At 38.2% G+C, this 19,614-nt stretch overlaps 1 protein-coding gene across 4 annotated transcripts in view; it reads right to left on the bottom strand.

Annotated features, from left to right (window-relative positions):
* MND1 (meiotic nuclear divisions 1) overlaps window positions 1–19,614 on the bottom strand; it is a 63,504-nt gene that overhangs the window by 30,609 nt on the left and 13,281 nt on the right. For all 4 annotated transcript variants that reach the window (XM_025439114.2, XM_025439115.2, XM_049094277.1 and 1 more), the window contains exon 4: window positions 17,514–17,662. In XM_025439114.2, coding sequence (XP_025294899.1) covers window positions 17,514–17,662 — 149 coding nt within the window. The remainder of the gene's footprint in view (window positions 1–17,513; window positions 17,663–19,614) is intronic.

The following is a 19,614-nucleotide window of genomic DNA, read 5'->3' as shown; positions in this document are numbered from 1 at the left end:
ACAAAGAAGTACCAGACTGAGGAGGAGGGGATAAAAACTCAGAAGGAAAGATTCTTGAGGTAGGTCTTAATGGATATATGTCTCTCGTTAATGCGCAGGTTGGAGTCCTGTTAGTTGCACTAGTAAAAAGAGCCAGCCAGGCATGGCGTAAAAACCCAAAGATATAAAATGAGTAGCACTTAGGAAGCTGTAAACAATTCAGTATAACTGGTCTGTAGGGCTAGCAAAGGGTGGTAACAGCAGGTTATTAGGCTGGCTAGTAACAGGAGCTAGATTACAGAGAGCCTTAAAGTCAGGCTGAGGAGTCTGGACTTTATTATTCAGGATTGGGAAACCATCCAAAGGACATTAAAGATAACTACTATAGCAGATGGGAGAAAGTGAAGACTGGAGACAGGGAGACTAGTGAAGAAAATAATTCAAAATTCCGGTCCAAAGATAATGAGAGTCTAAGCCAAAACAGTGGCAGTGGGGCTGGAGACAGAGGGAGAGATTTGAGAGTTATCAGTGTGTAGAATCAACTGAGGTTTAGCATGAGCTGGATATGGAGGAAGGAAGAAAAAAACCCTAGGATAACTACCTGGTTTGGGTGACTAAGTGGCAAGTAGTCCCAGAGTCTAGAATACACAGAAGCATGTTTGGGTAATGAACCGAGCCGTGAACATATGGGCTGTGATTTGCCTGTCAGCCATTCAAGGAGAGATCTCTAGTAGGTAGCTGAACTCAAAAGTGTGGAGCTCAGTGCAGAGGTATAGGCAGGAGATAAAAACTGGGGAATCAAAGGTATGTGAGTGGCAATGGAAGTCATAGGAGTAGATGAGATTTCCCAAGAAGAATGCACAGAGCAAGAAGGTAGAGGGACTAAGAACACTGGGACCAGCCTAGCAATCCCTAGATTGCTGGATTTGAGTTATTTGAGTTATTTTTCCCTATTTCAGAAAATAATTTTCACAGAAAATATATATTTACTTCAGATGGAGGCTACATAAGCTAAAGTCCCATGTATTGTAGCCTTAAATGGTAGTTCTTAAAAAATGAGACTTGGGTGAAAAGATGCAAACCCTTCTTTATAATTAGGGAGACTGAAGTACTATTTTAAAGCCTAGATTTATATCAATTAAACATGTTAGCACTAGTTATTTCACATCATTTTTTTAAATTTCACATCAATTATAAAGAGCTCTTATTAGTATCACTTATATCTATGGTTGAAAAAATGAAAAAAAAAGGAATGGAAATGAAATATTATAGTCATGAATCTAAAACAGGTCCTTGTTAATAGTCTGGAATACATCTGACTAGGATTATTACAGGAATGAAAATAGGGCAAGTACAAGAAATAGTAAACTAACTAAAGGCAACTTACAATAATTGGTGATGGATTACATAAAAGGTAAAATGAACCAAAGTTAATCTTCCAACGTGAAGGCAGCAAAATTGTGGAAGTGACAGACCGCAGGATGAACTCCATTTTTTTTTTTAAAACTCCATTTCTATATTCTTAGGCATAATCAGTTAAAGATAGAAGTCTGGAAAGAATATGAAGTTTCTTTTAGAGCTACAGACCTTATTCAGATATTGGTTATACATATTAAAAGTGGAGTCTAAGGGAATAGTATGGAGGAGAAAACATCCTTTAGAATCAATTTTGAAGGACATGAGAGTGAAAAGAAGAAAACAGTAATAAATGATAACACGGTAGTCGCCTCTTATCCACAAGGGATACAGTCTGAGACCCCTAGTGGATGCCTGAAACTGCAGGTGGCACTGAATCCTACATATACTGGTTTTGTCTATACATATATCCCTGTGATAAAGCTTAATTTATAATTTGGCATAAAAAAGAGATTAACAACAATAAATAATAATAATAACTACAATATACTATAATAAAAGTTATGTGAATGTGATCTCTGTTACTCTCAAAATATCTTACTGCACCACACTCACCCTTCTTGTGATGATGTGAGATGAAAAATACCTAAGCGATGAGATGAAGTGGGGTGAAGGACACAGACACTGTGATGTAGCATTAGGCCACTGTGGACCTTCTGACCACACATCAGAAGAATCCCCAGCTTCTGGACACTGTGGAGAGAAAAACTGCTAACGGAGGCAGGGAGGAGACTACTATAGAATGGCCAGAGGAATTTTAATTATCAGGAGTCAAGAGCTCCACAAGGCAGTCAACCTCATCAGAACTGGAGAAGAGGTTACAAAGAGAGAGCAAGCCAGCGGAAAGGCCCTGAAAGCATTAAGAACTGGCACTAGAAGCAGTGACATCCAGGAGAAAAAACTGAGGCAGAAAGAATAATAAATTAAGAGTTTGCTGCTTCTCTCTCATTCTAGAATAATGCCTATTCATTTCTCTTTTGCTGAACATGTTAATTAACATGCAACTTATTTATGGTCTAGTTTCTGAACTGAAACATGAATTTGCAAGGACATGGTTAACATGGTGTCACAGTACATAGTAAGACCACAAAAGCTTGAAGGACTGAATGGCACCCTACTTCACTTAGCATAAAATTTTGCAAGAATGTGGATGGCCTTCCACTGTCTGGCCATTGTCCCACGTTAACTCTCTGACCTACCTTTCTACAGTCCATTTCAGTCATTCTACCCTAGTTACACTGGCCTCTTTGATGTTTTGTACATTTACTGCACTCTTAAGGTCTTCACACTTGCTGTTTTTTCTGTTCCAGTAGTGTCTCTCTGGATGTTCCTTCCCAAGATATTCACAGGTTAACTCCCTCTCCTTCCAATTTTGCTTTCTCAATAAGGTCTACTCTGATCACTTGACTTTAAATGTACCCTGTCCCCCAACTCTAGCACTACTATTTTTTTTCATATACCCACCACCTATTCATATAGGTGAATCACAGTCTGCCTAGTAATTATGCTTATTTTAATTTTTTTCATATACCCACCACCTATTCATATAGGTGAATCACAGTCTGCCTAGTAATTATGCTTATTGTTCGATGTCTGTCTCCCTCTACTAAAAATTGAGCTCCACAAAGGCAGAATCTTTGTTTTGTTCACCAACACATGTCTCAAGCACCCAAAACAGTGCTTGGCCCAGAGAAGCTTAATAAATACTTCTTGGATGAATGAACATATGAATCACAGTGACAGAAAATGAGCCTGTTGGAAGGGGTGGTGAAGCTTTTTCAGCACTGTATCTAAGGATATCTCATAGTTAGATATTCAGATACTGGAAAAGTCCAGCACAGGATGAGAAAGTCAATGGAGGAAGCCAATGGAGAGCATACAAAGTTGTCATAGGTCTGATTGAGTACAGGTGGCCTTGGTGAAGAAAGTAAGGGTGTGAGACATGGAATAATAAATGAACATCTCCATGTGTGAAAGCTGGGAAAGCTAAGACCTGATGCTCTCAATCTTTTCCATCAAGTAGAGTGCAGTACCAAAACTCCCAAAAGACTGAATTTTTTTTAAGAACTACAAATGTTATGTAGCTTTATAATTTAGCTTATTAAAGAGGAGAAATAAAAAGTTGCCAACTATTTATCTTGTTGATATAATGTGAGCTTAAAGAAATAAAATTCCACAAAAATCAAAGACTCTTCTTACCTGGAAAAGATCCTAAAAATGATAAATCAAGAATCAAATTATTAAAATTTCTCCAACTGGCTTTTATTCCTTAGTGAACATCTTATGAAAAGAATATGTTTAATATAAAAAAGATAGAACTTCCACTGAGAAAAAACAGCTTTATTTTGATATATTACTTCTCAGGATTTTACTTCCTAAAAGAAGTCCATTTTGGAACATTAGGCATAATTATTGTAGTTTATAAGGTGATTATGCCATTAGGTGATGATCTTCTGTTCACTGCAGGAAAACAGTGGAATTACTCTTCTTTCCTCATTAACAAATGGGTAGAGGGTTTTACAAGAGAGAAAAATCTAAATTTTACTGAGAGAAAGTTGCACTGACTTCTACAAAACTACCATTTTAACAAATTGAACATAATTGATAATACTAATGCAGCAAGTAATATCATTCCAAACAATTTTTATTATCTTTTGTCATTTTCTTTTTTCTTCCTCCAAGTGTTTAAAAACAATGACAAGGGTAACAAACTACAAATGCAATGAGCCAGACGGTCTCCCTGTACTCTCTCCTGTCAAAATAGTCACTTACCTGTTACACTAGTTATCAGTGAGGGCCTCCAGTAAGCCAGGCCCTCACTGGAGGTTTCAATATTGCCCTTTTATGGATTAAGAAATGGAAATCCAGAGAGAGTAGGTAATTTTGACTAGGTAGTAAATGGCAATATTGTTAGTTGAATCCAGGTCACTGGACATCAAAATCTGCGTTTTCCAAAGAGAATCCTGTTTTTTTGGGTATCATATGTTAAATCTGTCAATACTGGGACGCCTGGGTGGCTCAGCGATTGAGCGTCTGCTTTCAGCTCAGGGCGTGATCCCCCTGCAGGAATCCAGTCCTGCATGGAGCTCCCCACAGGGAGCCTACTTTTCCCTCTGCCTCTCTCTCATGAATAAATAAAATCTTAATAAATGAATACATAAATAAATAAATCTGTCAACATTTTTAAAAAGATCGATTGATTGATTGATTGATTTATGATAGACACACAGAGAGAGAGAGAGAGGCAGAGACACAGGCAGAGGGAGAAGCAGGCTCCATGCAGGCTCAAGGATTGCGCCCTGGGCCAAAGGCAGGCGCCAAACCGCTGAGCCACCCAGGGATCCCATCTGTCTACATTTTAAATACTAATAAACAATGTCTAAGACAATTTCTAACAAGGAATCCTCAAAAACAAACCATATTTTGAGCTATATGGCATATATTTAGCTAAGATTAATCTTTTGAAACAACATATTAAAACAAAATATCTTTGGTCAAGAAGAACCTTTCAACTGAAATAAATAAGAACCTCTGACATTTGAAAAAGTGGAAAAATCTGAGGCAGACCGTATTTATAGAAGTATAAATATACACTAATGAAAATGTGCAGCAAAAGTAGCAAAAAAAATATAAAAGAAAATGGTCAAATACTTTCATATTTCAGGAAAAATCAAAACACAAATATTATTTGTTGATTATAACACTACAGCTCAGCATCGCCACTGCAGTCTAAGGAGGGGGAAATCAAAGATAAAGCAGAGTGTTTTCTGTATAACTCAGGTAGTCATAGAGAATGGACTATATTATCATTAAACACTTTATTATCTGATCAATTATGCTACAGTTATAAAACTTACTACTCCCATAAAATAATGTCCTATTTATATTACTATGCCGGAGCCAACCCTTCTGGCTTACTGACTCATAGAATCCATGTCCAACCTCCTTTCTCCCTTACCCATTTCCACTCACAGTCTCCTCTAGAAGTGGCAGTGTGACACTGCTTCAACCTATAAGAATTAAGCAAAGTCTATTGGAGAGCTTCTGGGAAAGCCTCTGTTTTCCTGCTAGGAGAGACAGCCATTCTAACAATTTCCCTTTCCCTCTTCCATACCATTCTTCAGATATGACTAAAGGAGCTATGAAGGCCATCTCATGACCATGATGGAAAGGCCAAGAGGATCACAAAGATGCCAAATCTGGTACCACTGAGTCATTGATCAAGATTAAGAGACACCTACCTCTGGACTGCATGTGAGAAAAATAAACTTCCAATTAAGCCACTATTAGTCAAATATCCAATTACTTGCAGACAAAAGTAATTGTCATCAAACATCTTAGAAAACTTTAAAGCTGGTAAGAACATGGTTTAGAAGCTGGTCAGTTGTATGATGTGTTCATTCATTTATTTGTTCAAATGGTTAAATGTCTACTTTCTATCAGGCTTAGTGTTAGGTTTTGGGGAGAGAAAGTTGAAAATAAAAAAAAAAAAGTCATGCTCCAATAGAGCATGAACAAATTTCAATAATAGCAAAGAGGAACCATGAGATTTTTCTTTCATTTTGTCAGAATTCAAAGTCTAGGTTTAGGTCAGAGAACTCTAAGACCTGCCAGAATCAGTCCTGTTCTGTCCTCCCAAATGACAAATTGAAGCCAGGAAAGGAGGAAGAGGGTCTGGGAAGCAAGCAGAAAAGGTAGACATTTCTGATAACCCTGGTGAGAATTTCTGACAACCTTGACCTACCTACAGATGTTGTCCACACTATCAGGGCAAAGGAGGTGCAAAGCAGCTCTCTTGCCTGTGTTATCTGGAGCACAGGGGGCCTGGAACTGCTCCATCTCATTCTTACAGACCCAGAATGGGCGGGGACCCTTAGCTGGCAGTGAGAGTAGCCATGTTCCAGAAAAGGAAAAGGTGCACTAAACCAAGGACGAGATGCAGTTGCAAGGCAAAGGACTAAGGAAGGACCCTGGTACTTCAGGTAATGCCAGCCTAGATAAATGCTAAACACCAGAGTCTTCTTCCAAAGCCCTTCCTATGTACACTAGGGTGCAGATGTTCACCCCACAGAGAAAGTGGGCCACTGGGGTGGGAAGAATCCAAACTGGCTGAATTTACCTCAGTTTATTGAGTTTATTGAGAAATCCCTCAAGTGACTTAGTTTTTTACTACGAGGAAGAATAGGCTCAAATTCGAAATTAGGTTTAATTTTTGCATGTGTAAGTTTGTAGCTTGAGCATTTCTAGTGGTTGTGTAAGGTTTTGGAGTATAGCTTCACTCAGAAACATCACTGTCATCATTCATGCTACCTGAACCTGACTTTCAGAGAACACAGCCAGCATGAGTTCTCCATTTGTACACCAAGACAAGCAACAAACGGGAAACTTACATTTATTTTTATTATTTTTTAAAAAAATTTATTTATTTATTCGTGAGAGACAGAGAGAGAGAGAGAGAGAAAGAGAGAGAGAGAGAGAGGCAGAGACACAGGCAGAGGGAGAAGCAGGCTCCATGCAGGGAGCCCGATGTGGGACTTGATCCCGGGTCTCTAGGATCAGGCCCTGGGCCAAAGGTGGTGCTAAACCGCTGAGCCATCCAGGGATCCCCGAGCATGTGACTCTTGACCTCAGTTTGAGCCCCAGGTTGGGTGCAGTGTTTATTTTTTTAAAAAAAGCATTTCTATGTATTAGTCATTGTGTAAGCAGTTCTATAGCACACATTTAGTTGTCACAACTACCCTATTTAGTAGGAAACAGTAGGAACATTTTACATATGAGAAAAGAGAGGCAGCAGAGATTTCCAGTAAATGGAAGAAGTTGGATTTGAATCTAAAGAATCTGGGTCCTGAGTCTACTCTGTTAAGCCACTGCCTTAACATACTGGTCTCTGTACTCACTATGCCCTTCACCCATAACACCCTTATGAACTCCCATAATTCTTGCCAGAACCAACTTAAATGTCTTCTTCCATAACCACAAAGGATATCCTCAGCAGAATTAACTTTCACCTCTCCCTGTACTACCATCTTCTTCGGTATAACACATATCACACACAATGATTTGTGGACATGCGTGTCTCCTCACTAGACTGTGAGGTCCTGGGGACAGGAACTACCTAATTTATGATTATGTCCCTCTCATTAGTCCCAATGCCTACCACGGAAAGCATTCACTCTACACATTCACTGAACTGAATGAATTTCAATCAAAGCAATGCTTATTTTTATGTAAAAACATTTCAGAGTTGTCCACATAGTCCAGGAGTGGACCTACTCTTTATTCACTCAGTTTAGGCAATAAATAATCTGTATTTTCATTTCTAAAAACTAGTTTAAAAATAAATCTTTAATTATCATAAAAGAATCTACTAGTTTCTCCCAAAATCAATACACTGTGTCTGAAATCCAGCTTACTGTGGATTTCAAAATGTAATGCTTAACACAAACCTACTTCTAGAAAATGTGTCCCCTAGACTACCTTCCACTCCTAATAAATTGGTTGCAAATCAGAACTTAAAGGACTATGGAAGACCTTAGCAGAGCAAAAAATTTTTAAAAAGCTATGATTTCCGTAATCCTGACCTCTTAATTAAATTTTAAAAATCAGTTAAAAACTGCTATATAGATTTGCTGCAGCACTAATGAAATTCTCTGAATCAGTGGATGGTTTCATTAGAACTAACTTTATATCTTTTGTTTCTTTTAATTCTCACTCACTGGTCAAATATCTGTCATTTACCAAGAACTGTGCCCAGTCCTGAGGATACAGGCTGATTATGTGATAGGGCTGAGTAAACTAATAAGTGCAGCTCAGGGTGGTGGATTGGAGTTACACTCAGGGTACTATGGCAGTTAAGAAAAGAAATATCCATGTCAGAACAAGCAGTCCTGGAAGGGTAGACAGGGGCATGAATACAAAAATAAAAGCATATTGGAAATGGTATTCCTTTTGGGAACAGACTAAAAAATGTGCATTTCAAATTGTAGTGGTCAGCTATTTCCAATACTGCCAGGTGACTCTGTATGACTAGCATATCAAGCACAATAATTATTGCCCATATCCAGTAAAGTACATATTATAGGACAACACCCTACATCCATCAATAAAGCTAAGGCAAAATAAAGGAAGTCATTTCCTTGAGGTTGAAATTATTCCTTCATTTTTAAAGCCAAGCTATTTGAAATAAAGAAAAGGAGAACTAGGAGATAATGCAAAGAATGGCTGATCCTAATGCATTTTTGTCTTGCTTTTCTTTATAAAAAATATTCAAAAAGACCACGGACACACACACACTGCCACATACATATACACTTTTCCTCTCTCTCTCTCTTTTTTAAAGATTTTATTAATTTATTCATGACAGACACATAGAGAGAGAGAAAGAGGCAGAGACGCAGGCAGAGAGAGAAGCAGGCTCCATGCAGGGAGCCTGATGTGGGACTTGATCCTGGGTCTCCAGAATCACGCCCTGGGCTGAAGGCAGGCACCAAACCGCTGAGCCACCCGGGCTGCCCTCTCTCTCTCTTTCACACATACACTCATACATACACACAGACTAAAATCATTATCATATAGGGAAAAAACAGCAAGTTTTAGCCAAAACTCCTGAAACAGTTATCAAGAAGAAAAAAATCATCTCTTGACCTTTAAAAAGTTCTATACGTTCTTCAGGATACAGAGAAATGCCACTTCACTGGGGAGTTCCCATAATGTAATTAATTTTGAAGCTATGTAAAAATTCGCAACAAAAACTTCTGAGAAAAAGATCTAATTATTTCTATTCTCTGTTGAATCAAAAGAGTTGCTTCTACTACCATCCAAACAGCATAACATATTTGCATATATTTCAGAAGAACTAGCAGACTTAACCATGCACCACTACCCTCAGCTCCACATAAATTTTTCTTGCCCAAGAAAGTTACAATTTACGTGAAAAGGCCCAGGAATGTATCTACGTCATAGCTATTTAGAGACCAGCTTAACAATTATTTCTTCCACCCAACCCAAGTATTTATTTCAACCATGCAGAAATAAACTACTACATATTGCACTGTTGTCAGCAACATTTATAAGGTCTTACTCATCTATATAGAGGGGGAATTTTTTGCTTAATATCACAATGTAACATTATTTTCTAAGTTTATAATCTAATTTTTAAAAGCAATTACATCAGCAAAATAAATAAAAATATACATTTTCAACTTCCCCTGCTTGGTGTACATAATAAAATCCAACCAACTACTAAGACACCCCATACTGTGGGCCTCAATACAATTTCCAACCTTATCTTCCCATTACTACTATACAACAAAACCCAACATCTTTCCAAACTGGTCACCAACTATCCACTGAACATTATTTGCTTTAAAGTTTTGTTTAACTGTGGTTATGTGGAAGGAATATGGAGTCAAAATGCCTGGATTCAAATCTTGCTTTACCATTTACTAATACTGTCACCTTGGGCAACTTAAATTTACTCTCTTGGTGTCTCAGTCTTTTCACATAGGTAGAGTTAATAATACCCACAGCTCATGCAGTCGTTAAGAGTCAAATGCTAGGGGATCCCTGGGTGGCTCGGTGGTTTAGAGCCTGCCTTTGGCCTAGGGCTTGATCCCGGAGTCCTGGGATTGAGTCCCGCATTGGGCTCCCTGCATGGGGCCCTGCCTGCCTCTTTCTCTGTCTCTAATGGATAAATAAATAAAATCTTAAAAAAAAAAAAAAAAGAGTCAAATGCTGGAAAGCATGTAAAAGCTCTGCCATGGTATGAATGTTTGTGTTCCCCCCAAAGTTCAGACGTTGAAATTCTAACCCCCAAAGATAATGTTGATAACCTTAGGTAGGTAAGGCCTTTGGGAGGTATTGATGTCATGAAGCTGGAGCCCTCAGGAATGGGATTACCACATAAAGAGGCTTCAGAGAGATTCCTAAGCAATTTAACCACCTGAGGATACAAGAAGCCTGTGACCCAGGAGAGTACTCCTACCTGACCAGCCTCCGGAATTATGAGAGAACAAGTTTTGTTGTTTAAAAGCTACCCAGTCTGGGGTATTTTGTTATAGCAGCCTAAATGGACCAAGATAAACTCTTAAAACCATACCTAAGTATTCAATGAATTTTGGCTGCCATTCTCAACATCAGCATAAGTGGCTCCCTCTGTCCCCCTTGAGAATCTCTCCATCTATCTAAATCTACTCAACTTGCAGCCCAAAATATTTTTAAGAAGTCTCCCTGAAGTATGTGGATTTATAAATATCTTCCATCCTCTAAACTCATAACAATTAGGACCCATAGAACAGACAATATTTGGCACTAATCTTACATAAACTAAAAAGCTAATTATGTCTTTTCATAAAAAGTTAATCATTTAAGGTATTTATCTTGCTTTACTAAGTACAGTGTAAATTAATCAACATGAAACATATATTTTAGTATTTTTTTATGATTTTATTTATTTATGAGAGACACACAGAGAGAGAAAGAGGGAGGGAGGGAGGGAGGGAGGGAGGGAGGGAGGGAGAGAGAGAGAGAGAGAGAGAGAGAAAGGCAGAGACACAGGCAGAGGGAGAAGCAGGCTCCATGCAGGGAGCCTGACGTGGGACTCGATCCCGGGTCTCCAGGATCAGGCCCTGGGCTGAAGGCGGTGCTAAACCGCTGAGCCACCCAGGCTGCCCATATTCTAGTATTTTCATATTGCCCAAAGAACTTAGCATACTGCATGCACAGAGCAGGCATATAGTAATATCTGTCAAAGCAGTTAATGCGACCCACACATAGTTGATGGGTTATTTGCCATCTTAGAAAATATTAAAGAGAAACATAAATTATAACCATGAGGCTTTAGACTGTCTTTAATAATGATCAATACATACAACCTAAAAAAAATAATAATAAAAAATACATACAACCTAAAGTCAAGGGAGAAAAAAAAAGTGCTTCTTGATTTAATTTTCAGATCTACTATAAGAATGTCCATTCTCAAGAGAAGAATACATTCCTGTACATAATTGGAATCACGGGCAGAACCAAAGCACAACAGAATGATGAAAAGGAAGGGAGGGAAGGAAGGAGAAAGAAGGGAGGAGGGGGAGGGAGGGAGAAGGAGGGGGAGATGGGGAGAGGAAGAGAGAGAGAGAAAGAAAACTTAGAGTTTCCCCCACTCTCTCTCTAACCTGGAAGTAATTAATAAGAAACTCAAAAGGAAGCTAACCTTTTACTTTGGCTGAATAAACTAATCCTTCCGAGCAACCTTGAATTTGGAATCTGGTTCACTGCAACACTGAGTGAGTACTTTCTATCTTTATATAAATCCCAACTTCTCTCGCAGCACTTTTAATTACCACTCATTCACAATTCATATTACAATTTTCACTCTTAATTTCACTCTTTCATGTGCAGAATATCTTTAGCACAGGTTACAGGTTCTTAAAAATCATGAATCTTGACTTCTAGTTTTACAAATTACCTCCAGTGTCTGATAAAATGTTTTGCACAGGGGTGCCTGGGTGGCTCAGCAGTTGGGTGTCTGCCTTTGGCCCAGGGCGTGGTCCCGGTCTCGATTTGGCTGGGATCGAGTCTCACATCGGGCTTCTGCGTGGAGCCTGGTTCTCCCTCTGCCTGTGTCTCTGCCTCTCTCTCTCTTTCTCTCTCTCTGTGTGTCTCTCACAAATAAATAAATAAAAATCTTAAAAAAAAAAAAAAAAAAACCAACAACCCAGAATGTAGCAGATGTAGAGACGTCACTTTCAAGATTAAGTTGCCAAGGAACCCAGTAGCTTCTGTCTTAGACTCCCCACATATTTGCTCTGTGGAAAGCTAGCTGCCATACTGCAAGCTGTCCTATGGAGAAGCCCTGGATATAAGGAATGAGGGAGGCCTCCATCTAAAAACAATCAAGGAATCAAGGCCCCTTAGTCCAACAGCCTTCAAGGGACTAAATCCAATAACCATATGGTTGAGTTTGGAAATAAATCCTCTCCCAGATGAGGCTTCTGATGAGAATGCAGCTCTGGCCATCTGTTTGACTACAACTTTATGTGAGACTCTGAGCCAGAGGTACCTAACTAAGCCATGCCCGGATCCACAGAAACTGTGAAATATCAGCATTTGTTTCTCTGAGCCCAAAGTTTTGGAGTACACAGTTTGTTACAAAATGATAGGCAATTAATAAAAAAATCTAAGTCACATTTATGTAAAAGAAGTTTTCAAAGCAATTTCATTCATTTAGAATACATTCAGCTACAATAACAGAGTACTTAACTAAAACTGGATTAAACAGTCCAGAGGTTAGGCAGTCCAAGGCTAGTGCAGCATCTCAAAATGCCATCAGAGATCCAAACCTTTTATTCAAGCTCTGACATTAAGGAATAGGTCTTCATCCTAATGCTTGTTATTGTAGAATTACAATATGATCTCATGTCCATGTGATGGAAAAGAAGGGTAAGGGGTTTGCCTTTACCAGGAAAGTAAACATTTTCCTACAAGCCTCAAAACTAGTCTTCTACATACATCTCACTCATCAGAACAGTTTTCCATTCCTTTAGTTGCAAGGGAGTACGGGAAGAGGAGCATTTTTTTGGTAAGATACACTGCTGTCTCAAAAAATGTTTAGTAAAAAAAAAAAAGTTTAGTAAAGAAGAAAAGGCAATGCTCATTACATAGAAAACCAACAGTATGTGTCAAAGCAATACATTATATTATGGTAAAACTAAAAATATTACAGAAGGCCTAAACACCATAAGCTTTGGGAGGTTGAGATGGCTTCTCAGAAGAGAGATGTTTAGAATTTGGCTAGGTAGAAAAGAAGGGCAAGGGAATGGTCAAAGAGTATAAAAGAACAAAAGCCATGAAGACAGGAAAATGCAATAAGGCCTAAAAGTAAATTACCCTGTATAGTTTCTAATTTTATGATTAATTTTTAAAAACAGTTGCTGAGTGATGAATATGCATTTGTTTCCTAGCAGGGAAAAAATGCAGCATCATGTTTAAAAGATAAAAAAAGGGGCAAAAGGATCTGAATAGACATTTCTCTAAGGAAGATCACAAATGGCCAGTAAATACATGTAACGATGTGCAACCTCATTAGTCATCAGGGAAATGGAAAACAAAACCATAATAAGATGCCACTTTACAACCACTAAGATGGCTAGATTCAAAAAAGTCAGGTAATATTAAGTTTTAGTGAGGATGCGGTGAAATTGGAAGCTTCACATACTGCTGGTAAGAATGTAAAATGGTGCAGCCAATTTAGAAAGAAGTCCAGAAGTTCTTCAAATAATTAATCATATCATATGACCCAGTAATTTCCAAGAGAAATGAAAACATATATCCATGCAAAAACTTGTACATGAAGTTTATAGCAGCATTGCCAAAAGGTGGAAACAACCCAAATAGCCATCAACTGAAGAATGGATAAATAAGATGTGGTAAATTCATACAATGGAATATTATTTGGCCATAAAAAGGAATGTCACACTGATATATACTACAACATGGACAAACCTTGAAAACATTATACTAAATGAAAGAAGCCAGTCATGAAAGATACATATTATGTGATTCCATTCATATTAAATTTCACAAGGAAATTTACAAGAAACAGAAAGTAGCTTACTGGGGGGCACTTGGATGGCTCAGTCAGTTGAGTGTCTAGCTCTTAACTTAGGCTCAGTCACATCTCAGGGTCTGGAGATCGAGCCCCAAGTTGGACTCTGTGCTCAGGGCAGAGTCTGCTTGAGATTCTCTCTCTCCCTCTGCCCCTCCCCTGGCTCACATGTACTCTCTCTCTGTAAAATAAATAATATCTTAAAATGGGGGTGCCTGGGTAACTCAGTGGTTGAGCATCTGCCTTTGGCTCAGGTTGTGATTCCAGGGTCCTGGGATCAAGCCCCACATCAGGCTCCCTCCAGGGAGCCTGCTTCTCCCTCTGCCTGTATCTCTGCCTCTCTCTGTGTCTCTCATGAATAAATAAGTAAAATCTTTGAAGAAAGAGAAGGAAGGAGGGAAGGAAGGAAGGAAGGAAGAAGAGAAAAGAAAGAAAAGAAAAAAGAAAAAGAAAAAAGAAAAGAAAAAAAGAGAAAAAAGAAAAGAGAAAAAAATTAAGTAACTTACTGGCTACCTATAGCTAAGGAAGTGTAGGTGAGCTGCTACCACCTAGGTCCAAATCACCATTACTTCACAGCTGGATTATTCCAAGAATTTAACCTACCTGTTTCCCTGCTTCCATTCTTTGCCCACCAATAGATTCCAAGTGCCTAGAATAGTATCTGGCACACAGAAGACAGCAGGTATTCAGTAATTTTGTTGTTTATTATTCTCACTCCAAGTCCTGTGTTCTTTTCTAGTTTTTTCTCTCAATTTATTTTGTAAGTATCTATCCTGGTAGGAGAGAGAGTGTTACTCAGCATTCAAACCCCCTTCTTATTTCGGAGAATTGCTGGTGCCAACAGGAGGGACCTAACTCCCAACATAGAAACCCCAATTATTTATTTCCCCAGTCCCCCTGGCAACTAGAGTATGGGCATATAACCCAGGCTTGGCCAATCACATGTACTTCCCAAAACTGTGACTAGCAGCTGGGACAGAAGTTCTTTATTTTGGGGTGGGTTGTTTTGTTTTGTTTTGTTTTGGCAGGGGGCAGGGAGGGAAGGTGGGTAGCAGCAACATCTGCTTCTTTAGCCAGGGTCAGGAGTACCAGTGGAACCATCTTCGGAGGTCACCAATGTCAGCAGAGTTAGGTGCAGTGTTCATGGCACTGGGGCTGAACAATCCTCATCACACAGGTTTCATGGTGTGACTTTGGCTGTGGTCTGGCTGTGCACCTTCCCTCAGTTCCTGTCTACTTTTAGAACTGGGTTTCTAACCTTCTTAGTGATGCTGCAAGTCCATCTTGTATCTTTCAATAAATTCCTTTTCTGCTGTTAACCAGAGTTAGTTTGTGTTGTTTATAACTAAAAACATAGACTGAGGGCTGCCTACAAATTTTGACCTTCTTAAACCCAGAAGCAACATTTTCAAAAGTGGTGCTTCAGGATTTTCCTGTGAAGAAATGTAATCCCATAGTATCACCAAACAGGAAAAAAACTCCTCTCCTTTACTTTTTTTTTTAAAGATTTTATTTATTCATGAGAGCTAGAGAGAGAGAAAGAGAGAGAGAGACAGGCAGAGGAAGAAGCAGGCTCCATGCAGGGAGCCCAATGCCGGACTCAATCCCAGGACTATGGGATCACACCCTGAGCCAAAGGCAGATGTTCAACCACTGAGCCATCCAAGGGTCCCTTCTTTACTATTCTTGATTAACTTTTCCTATTCCTGTTATCTTCTGTCTTCTTCTAATCAGGGGTCTTCCTTGCTTCACCCAAAAACAAGTGCATAGCCCTTTTCCCTGAAGTTCCACTTCTTGCCTACACTGTAAATTCCACATAATTCACCCCCTCGGTTGTATAAAAGAATAAAAAAATTAAATTAAAATGCAATAGAATTTTGTAGTACGGACAAAATACATGTTCTTGGAAGTAACTAAGATTTTCTTTGATAGCTGAATAAACAAACTGTGGCACATCTATGTAATGGAATATTATTCACCAATAAAGTGAAATGAGCTACCAAGCCACCAAAAGACACGGAAGAAACCTAAATGTGTATTACTAAGTGAAAGAATCCAATCTGAAAAGGCTATAGACCACAATTCCAACAGTATGACATTCCAGAAAAGGCAAAAGTATAAAATATTTTTTAAAAAAAATCACTGGTTATTAGGGATTAGGGGAGAGGAAAGGACAAATAACTGGAGCACAGAAGATTTTTAGGGCAGTGAACTATTCTGTATGACTCTGTAATTGTGGATACATGACATTTATGCATTTGTCCAAATTCACACAACATAAAATACAAAATGTGAACTCTAATGTAAATTATGGACCTTACTTAATAACAAGGTATCAATATTGACTCATCGAATGTAACAAATGTACCATGCTAAATACAAAATGCAAATCACAGCAGAAACTGTGTGTAGGTGGGGAGAAGGGGTGGTATAGGTATCCCCCCCTTTTCAAAAGTTCATATTATACCATTTTGCTTCTATGAAAGACCTACATTAGTACCTATTTTTGCTAACTAAAAGAAATCTGAAGAGTATTTTTGCTTATACCAAAAAAGGTAAAAAGCAAAAATAATGTTTTGGCATTCATTTTGCAGCAAGCCATAACAGAGGTAGCGTGTACCCAGAGCAGTGAAAGTGGCCCCACCAAGCTCCTTCCCTGGGAACAACACTCAGAATCTTAGCACGAGACTCCACAGTTTTAAACTGTGTCTATGAGCATCTGTGCTTTATCTTTATTTTGTGGGTCCATTAGCAAGATGTATCCTATGGGCATCAGAGAAGCCTAAGACAGGTTACTTTTGGGGTTCAGGAACATTCAGAAATTCTTTCCATATTGATTAATGGTAAGTGCATTTTCACTTTATGCCATTTTAGTTACAAAAGTTTTCATAGGAAAGCTCCACTTTGGATAGTGGGGGAGAACTACACAGTTGACCACTGAACAATGCAGAAGTTAGGGGCAAACCTCATGCAGTCCAAAATCTACATACAACTTTTGACTCTCCCCAAACTTAATTGCTAATAGCCCACTGTTGCCCAGAAGCCTTACCAATAATATAAACAGCTGTTTAACACATATTTTGTATAATAAATGTATTATGTACTATATTCTCAAAATAAAGCAAGCTAGGGAAAAGAAAATGTTAAGACAATCATTAAAAAGAAGAAGAAACATTTACAGTATTATATGTATTGAAAAAAAACCATGTATAAGTGGACTCATGCAATTCAAACTCATGTTTTTAAAGGGTCAACTGTATTTGCGATCTCTCTGTGCCTTCCCATCCATCTTGCTGTAACTCTAGAAAGAACATAAAATACTACAAAATAATATCATGGCATGTGGGAAGATTAAAGTTAAAACATTCTAAGCTCCTTGTATTGTTTAGGAGAAAGAAATGTTGATTATCTTTAGACTTTGAGTCAAATAATGCATGTTAAAAATTTAATGGAAACCACTAACTTCAAATTTCTTGCTTACAAAGCAAATCTGTAGATTTTAACTGTGATGGCTTACCTGAGATTCCAGAACCTCCAACTTGCGTTTCCTCGAATGAAGAGCTTTACTTGGAAAAGCCCAGTAATAATTAGACGTTCCAATCCTTTCACAGTCAACCATACCATCATCAACTAAGCTCTGAAGGACTTCTTTCACTGACATAGCGGCTAAAAGAGATCATTTTTAAAGACTCTAAATTAAGTCGCAACAGAAGTGTAATTAAAACGCTAAAAAAAAAAAAAGGCTAAAAACTGAAGATGATACTTGGAATAAATGTTACAGATCAAAGGTTAATTCATAAACAAATAAGGGGTTTTTAAAAATAACAAAAGAAGACAAATATGTGAATAGAAAAACAAAAGTACATCAGTGGACATCTACAAAAATACACAGTTAATAAAACTGTTCGGCCCTACTAATTAATTGAAGAAATGCAAAATAAAGGAATGAGATATGATGTCTTGACTACCAAATTAGAAATACTAAGAAATGTAATAAAACATTCAGGGTAATGAGTACTCTCAACATGGGAAGAAAATCTGGCAATATGTATCTAAAACCTTAGATGTGTACATGACTTTTATATAGACATTCCATTGTTATAAAATTCAGCCAAAAAAAATAATGATGGACATGCATAGGGATACTTGTCAAAGCACTGTTTTCAACAGCAAAAAATCATAAACTGGTCCAATAACCAAACTTTTAGAAGTATTTTATTGTGATGGGATTCCATGTAATCATTAATTTTTTTTTAAAGATTTTATTTACTCATTCATGATAGACAGAGAGAGAAAGGGAAAGAGAGGCAGAGACACAGGCAGAGGGAGAAGCAGTCTCCCTGCCGGGAGCCCGACGCGGGACTCGATCCGGTTGGTACTCCAGGATCGCGCCCTGGGCCAAAGGTAGGCGCCAAACCGCTGAGCCACCCAGGGATCCCCAATCATTAAATTTGTTATAAAGTATTTAATAGCATGGATATATATGCATTCAAAATCTATTATACAGAATTATTTTAAAAAAGGTAAAAGACAATATAGGCACTAAATGTGACAGTGGTTATCTTTGAATGGTAGGTAAGAACCAACTTTTATTTCCTCTTGTTCATTTTTCTTATTTTTTTCCAACAATGAATGTGTATTGCCTTTTTTGCTAAGAAAACTAAAAAAGATAGGGATCCCTGGGTGGCTCAGTGGTTTAGCACCTGCCTTTGGCCCAGGGCACGATCCTGGAGTTCTGGGATCGAGTCCCGCGTCAGGCTCCTGGCATGGAGCCTGCTTCTCCCTCCTCCTGTGTCTCTGCCTCTCTCTCTTTCTATGTCTATCATATATAATAAATAAATAAATATTTTAAAAAAAGAAAACTAAAAAAGAAAAAAAAACTTGTGAACTGAATGTTACGGTTAGCAGTAAGATAAAAAATAAGCATCTTTAAAAAATAGCATGTAAGAATGTAGAGTCATATTTCATAAATGTTTGAAATTAATGAATAATTCTTACTTTCTATTAAGTAAAACGGTATCAAGAAATTATCCACATTTTAATGTCCACTTTAATTTTTCCTATAGTAGATCCCCAAATATAATAAAATCCATTAGAAAACTAAAGAGTTAATAAATTTAAAAAAATCAACACCAAATGTGCAAACCATTCAACCTTACTTGTAAAGAAGTACAAAGTGAAATGAAATGTCAAGGATTCTGAAAATGAAAATACAGTTCTGAGAAATGAATGTGAATATAATTTGGTATAGCCTTTCCTGAAGGCACTTTGAGAGTACATATTAAATGCCTAAAACGGGATGTCTGGGTGGCTCACACAGTTAAGCATCTTCCTTCAGCTCAGGTCATGATCTCGGGGTCCTGGGATCAAGCCCCACATCAGGTTCCCTGGCTCAGCAGGGAGTCTGCTTCTCCCTCCCCCTCTGCCTGTGTTCACTCTCCCACTCTCGCCGTCTCTCAAATAAATAAAATCTTTAAAAAGAAAATAAGAAAATGCTTAAAACTACACAAGTCTTTCTTTCTTTCTTTCTTTTTTTTTTTTTTTGAGTAGGCTCCACACCCAGCATGGAGCCCACTGTGGGGCTTGAACTCAGGCATGAGATCAAGACCTGAGCTGAA

The sequence above is a fragment of the Canis lupus genome, chromosome 15, assembly GCF_003254725.2.
Source record: "Canis lupus dingo isolate Sandy chromosome 15, ASM325472v2, whole genome shotgun sequence".
NCBI classification, from domain to species: domain Eukaryota; kingdom Metazoa; phylum Chordata; class Mammalia; order Carnivora; family Canidae; genus Canis; species Canis lupus.
Note: the sequence above shows the minus strand (reverse complement) of the source record. Positions and strands in the feature narration are given on the sequence as shown.